This window comes from Acipenser ruthenus, chromosome 31, assembly GCF_902713425.1.
Source record: "Acipenser ruthenus chromosome 31, fAciRut3.2 maternal haplotype, whole genome shotgun sequence".
Lineage (NCBI taxonomy): Eukaryota > Metazoa > Chordata > Actinopteri > Acipenseriformes > Acipenseridae > Acipenser > Acipenser ruthenus.
Window position 1 is genome coordinate 2,002,251 of NC_081219.1, and position 6,308 is coordinate 2,008,558.

The 6,308-nt window shown below is 39.6% G+C and overlaps 1 protein-coding gene across 1 annotated transcript; it reads left to right on the top strand.

Annotated features, from left to right (window-relative positions):
- Positions 1 to 620: 620 nt before the first annotated feature.
- LOC117396978 (myosin light chain 4-like) lies at positions 621 to 1,548 on the top strand. Its single transcript, XM_033995433.3, has one exon. The coding sequence runs from the start codon at positions 692 to 694 to the stop codon at positions 1,313 to 1,315; it is 624 nt and encodes a 207-aa protein (XP_033851324.3). The 5' UTR covers positions 621 to 691; the 3' UTR covers positions 1,316 to 1,548.
- Positions 1,549 to 6,308: the final 4,760 nt, after the last annotated feature.

Genomic DNA, 6,308 nt, shown 5'->3' on the forward strand with positions numbered 1-6,308 from the left:
ACTTCTTTTATAGGAATATCTATGCTAGTGACAAACCTTACTCTGATTTTGTTTAGCATTCAGAGAATATGTGTTTCAGCTCATGCCATTATGCTTTAGTCAGAAGTGTTGGGACATATTATTGAGATCTGTACGAATTAGACATGAAACAAAGGGATCACATGCTGTACACCTCTTCTTAATGGAAACTCTTCAAGGAAATAAAAAATGTCTCTATGCATTTATAAATTATCTACACAGACTAGATGGGGGGGGGGGGGGGTCAGTGTTTTATTTTTGATAGTGCAGTCATTGTACTTCTGAATAGATGAATGAATATTAAACAGACTCCATGTGTATAGCCCATGGCCAAATTAAAAGACCGTCCAAAACAGAAAAGCGAAAATGTTTTGGATGATATTTTAGTGATCTAAACTTAACAGCATTCAGCCTGTTTCAGAGTTACTGAAATGCTACTGCCATTTCAGGGGTATTAGGAGTTGATAACACTAGACAATTGCCAAGTGATGGTAAAGCTATTTAAAGCTTCTTCCTTTTATAGTAAGTAACATTGCTTGTTCAGCTGGTATGCACCCTCTGGTGTCAGGATGGAGTGGGTATAAAAGATGAGGAAAGCAGTTCAGTCCTATGTGTCTTGCAGCTTTCTTTACCAAGTCACTTGTGAAAGCTCCTTGGAAGAGATATCAGCACCATGGCTCCCAAGAAGGCAGAACCCAAGAAGATTGAACCCAAAAAGGTTGAACCCAAGAAGGAGGCAGCCAAACCTGCTGCTGCTCCTGCTCCTGCTGCTGCTCCTGCTCCACAGCCAGAACCTGAAGCACCCAAGGAGCCTGAGTTCGACCCCAAGAGCATCACAATTGAATACGCTACCGATCAGATCGATGAGTTCAGGGAGGCTTTCAGCCTGTTTGACCGAACCCCCACTGGTGAGTTGAAAATCTCCTACTCTCAGTGCGGCGACGTCCTGCGTGCTCTGGGACAGAACCCAACCAACACTGAGGTGTTGAAAGTGCTCGGAAAACCCAAACCAGAAGAGATGAACAGGAAAATGATGGATTTCGAGACCTTCCTCCCCATGCTGCAGCACATCTCCAGGTCCAAGCAGCAGAGCAGCTATGAGGACTTTGTTGAGGGTCTGCGTGTCTTTGACAAAGAAGGCAATGGCACCGTTATGGGCGCAGAGCTCCGCCACGTGCTGGCCACTCTCGGGGAGAGGATGACAGAAGAGGAGGTGGACCAGCTTATGGCTGGTCATGAGGACGCCAATGGCTGCATTAACTATGAATCCTTCATCAAACACATCTTGTCTGGTTGAAAGAACCTTTACAAAGGACTTTGCATGTGACCAAGCTGAAAGAAAGCAACCTGAAAGACTTTATTGAAACCTGTTTCTGTGACTATTTGTTTCATCTTTACATTTCCCAGATGCTGAGCGCTTATTAACAAAATTTAGAACCAAAGATGGCCTTGTGGTCAGAATTTTTGCCCTGCTGTTTTGTATAAAATGACTCAAATACATTAAAAAAGTTCCCCTTTTTGCCTAATTTATCATTTTTGTTTCATGTGTTTAATTAAACAAAACAGATGGTAAACGGGTTTTATATATATATATATATATATATATATATATATATATATATATATATATATATATATATATACCATTGTAGCAGAAACACAGATTTAAACGCCCAGTAAAACATAGTGCCTGTTTTTATTTTATTTTAAACAAAATGCATTCATGCAGCTTGCTTCTTTACCCTCCTTTAGCTTCAGAAAAATAAACTGTGCTTTAAATGTTCCAAGTAAAATTGCCCGTACTTGCTTTGAAATCTGCCTCGAGACTGACAAGATGAAATTCGAAAGGTGTATGTCCAGGTCTTTTTCAGGTAGCTGGTGAAATTCTCTCGTTTCTCCCACTGAATGCAAATATGACATTGTGACTAATGGTGTAGTCTTATTATTATTATTATTATTATTTATTTCTTAGCAGACGCCCTTATCCAGGGCGACTTACAATTGTTACAAGATATCATATTATTTTTACATACAATTACCATTACGATAACATTACTAATCACACAAAAGCGCAGTTATTTTTTATTCATCACCAATTTAAGAACTGTATCAGTACAATTTGAATTGTTTTTACATGTATTTTTAAAGATTATCTGCTGACAGTTCTGGACAATTTAATTTTACACTACATTCTGATTATCTATTTTTTCCCTGACTCTACCGCATTTGATCTCATCAGATAACAAAACAGCGGTTCTGGTACTATAAGCTGTGAGAAAATAAAACAAGCAAAGATACATAATTAAATAGTTTAGAACATTACTTAGCAGTGTTTTTATTATTATTTTAAATAAATGTGTAGCACTTATTTATGCTTTTGTAATATATATTACATCTTAAAAGCAAGGTCAGTCGTTCATTCCAAACTAGGGTGACCACCTTTTCAAAATGCAAAAACGGGACACCTGACATATTTCATAACAGTATTTCAAAATGAAATATCAACTTATCAACTTTGAATGCTTCTTAATAATGTTTTCACTTCAGTGTCCAATTCTAAAATCTTTTCTACATAATGTATAAAACATTTGTGTTGAATGATTTGCACTTTTCCTAATCCACGTGTGTGACCGTTATAAGCCATTCCTCTCTGAATTTGCACAGGCGTTTCCTCTTTTTCTTTGGTGGACTAGGCCTTATAGGGTACTCCTTCTTTTACCGATGTATCACAATCAGTGTCACTATTTCCCATAAGCTGTGAAATTAAAATATTCTATGAATTGTATTTTGTTTGCTGTTGCCAAAGCAGATCAGTGTCAGGCTGTTTGGGGAACATGTGATGTGAGTGTAAAAGTCACATGATAGTGAGAAAACCAGAAGCTTTTATTGTGTATACATCCACAGTGTAATATCGTCCCAAATTAAATTTAATTTAATTAATTGTTCGCTTATTAAAAATAAATTGCACATGTTTGTTTATTGTGAATTTCTGCATCGAAAATGCCATCTCACTAGAAATTGGAGGAATGAGTACAAGCTGTGATGATGGGCAGAGTTTCAAATGACACTAAGTAAGGAGAGCAGCTGCGATGGAGATCGAAGCCGGATCTTGAGGTGAGTTTGTAAACTCGTTATATGCGAGGCAAACATATTCTGGTACGTTTTCATCCTTTTGGATGTCAAAAGATGTTTTTGTTAGTTGTCGGACACCCTCGCATCCAAGACGTGCCAGATTATCCGCCCGCGGTGTCAGGGGACAGTACCTCAGTTTCCCACAGACACATCAAATCCAGGCCGGTAATTCGGGGGGTAGTGTCCTGCCTTGTCTTTTACCTGCTTTTCTAAAAGTTTTCCTGACTGACAGGAATACATTATTGCTGGTTTTAAACTTGCTGTCAGCAGAGATGTTAAAACTTCTACTGTTAAAATATGTATTTAGTCCAGCTCAGCGTTATAAAACTGGAGACTGAATGCTGGTCCTCAGCTGAACGTGTTGAACTGGCATAAAATTCCCTTAATGTTGGTGAGATTTTTTGGACTTATTTCCATAAAATGAATGTACATTAACCAGCCCATGCTGATTTTTTCTTCTATTTCATTTAGCTGTTCCTCATCTACTGTTATGTGTCTACTGGTGCACTTATTTTATTTATTTATTTTTTTCAGATGGACTGCTGTCTTCAAACAGAAAGCTGGTGTTGTACCAGTTATGTGGAGTTTCATCCCCAGATATATTAAAGGAAATAGGTGAAATGCCACTCATTTTTGGCTGTGGTTCTGTAACTGATAACAAATAAAATGGCAGTTTGTCATGGAATTTAGAATGCAGTGGTGCGTAGTGGTTTATTTGTGTGAAGCTCATTAGTATGCAAGCTATGCTATACTCATATATATATATATATATATATACACACACACACAGAGTGTACAAAACATTAGGAACACCTTCCTAATATTGAGTTGCACCCCCTTTTGCCCTCAGAACAGCCTCAATTTGTCGGGGCATGGACTCTACAAGGTGTCGAAAGCCTTCCACAGGGATGCTGGCCCATGTTGACTCCAATGCTTTCCACAGTTGTGTCAAGTTGGCTGGCAGTGGATCTCTACTCCAAATAGTTTGTTCCATCTCATCCCACAGATGCTCAATTGGATTGAGATCTGGTGACTGGGCAGGCCACTGCAGTAAGCTGAATTCACTGTCATGTTCGTGGAACCATTCCTTGACAATCCTAGCCTTGTGGCATGGGGCATTACCCTGCTGAAAAAATCCATTAGCAGATGGATACACTGCTGCCATGAAGGGATGCACCTGATAGGTAAAGGATAGACAATGATGTTCAGATATCCTGTGGCATTCAAACGTTGATCCACTTTTATCAAGGGGCCCAATGTGTGCCATGAAAACACACCCCACACCATCACACCACCTCCACCAGCCTGCAGTGTTGGATACATGTACTCATGTGGTTTTCTCCATACCCTAGTCCTCCCATCAGTGTGAAACAGCAGGAACTGGGGTTCATCAGACCAGGCAATGTTTTTCCAATCCTCCAGTGTCCAGTGTTTTCGTTCCTTAGCCCACTGCAACCACAGTTTCTTGTGTTTTGCTGAAAGAAGTGGAACTCTGTTAGGTCGCCGGCTGCCATACCCTATTTGTGTCAAGGTATGACGAGTTGTGCATTCTTTTATGCGTCTTTCGGCACCAATGTTGTACTGGACTGTCAGTTGACTAACTGTAGCCTGTCTGTTGCTATGCACAATTCGTGTCAGCCTCCTTTGGCCTCTTTCATCAATGAGCCGTTTTCGACCACTGACCTGTTGTTGGCTGGATGTCCTTTGGGTGGTGGACCATCCTTGATACACACGGGAAACTGTTGAGCGCGAAAAACCCAGCAGCGTTGCAGTTCTTGACACACTCAAACCGGCGCGCCTGGCACCTACTACTATATTCTGTTCAAAGGCACTTCAATCTTTTGTCTTGCCCATTTAACCTCTGAATGGCACACATACAGTACACAATCCATGTCTCAATTGTGTCAAGGCTTATACAGTATATACAGTTGTGACAAGGAATGACCGAGGTTGAGGCTCAGAGACAGTTTAAAGTTCAAAATAAAGCTTTTTAATAAACAAATAAATAATCAAATAAACAGGCACAAGGGCAAAACAAAAAGGTTTCAAACACTAAATAAACACAAAACAAAACTTACAAATAAAGTTTCCAGGCTGGGCGATGCCTTCACTGGACCAAAACTAACAAAACAGCGCACACACAGACAAACACTTCTTCTCCTTCCAGAACTCTCTCTAGCCAGGGCCTCTCCCCTGGCTTTTATCCCCTGTGGCTGGAGCCCAATTAATCAATAATTGCTGATTAGTCAATTAGGGCTCCAGCCACATTCTCACATGTTTTCCTGGTAGGGAGGAATGTAACCCCCTCCCTGCCAGTCCCAACCACGTTCATAAAGACGGGGCAGTCCCCCGTCACAACAGTATATACAGGATTTATTTTACAAATTAATAAATAACTGAAAATAATTTAACTATACCCAATAGGAAGGTGTGTGCACAGAATAGGTAAAAAGCTTCATTTATGCAGGGATGAGGAACTTGAAGGTCTGTATGTGAAAGGAAAAGAAAATAAGAAAACTAAATCTTCCCACGCACGTTAAGTCCTTTAATGCAACTTTTTGGATTGTAGAAGAAATGCTCAACATACTTATATTGTTGTGTTTCTCTATTGCTGTCTCCTTGGCTGTAGGATAAAGTTTGTAAAACATACAGTACCTTGCAATGGCTAAGAGATAAAGAACTGTGGTGACACAGCTGATAATGGGTTAAGAGGATATCTACCAACCTTATTTCAGTTCCATTAGTTTAATGGAAATATTCCCTTTCAAAAGCCCAATGGTTCAATCCCAGTTTATTGTGCTTGTCAACCAATTGTCTTTTTTATTTTCTTTATTTCTACGTATTTATTTGTTTTATAACAGATCTTGTATCCTCCAAGAAAAAAAATAATATAATTTGGAGTAGAATAGATTCTATCCCTGAGGTAAATAATATATGGTAATCATTTGTGTATTCAAATATTGGTTGGGTCAATGGCATAGATACAGAGGCAGAACTTCCCATAAACTGAGTTTGTAAAGCAATGGAGAGACAGTCCCAGCACTAGATGACTTTCTCAGAGCTATGTCACTCCCCTGTGGTGTAATTTCCAAGTATTTCAGTCAGCCAACATCGCTTGTGCATGCATCAACACTCCTCCACCTCCCCCTTTTCCACCC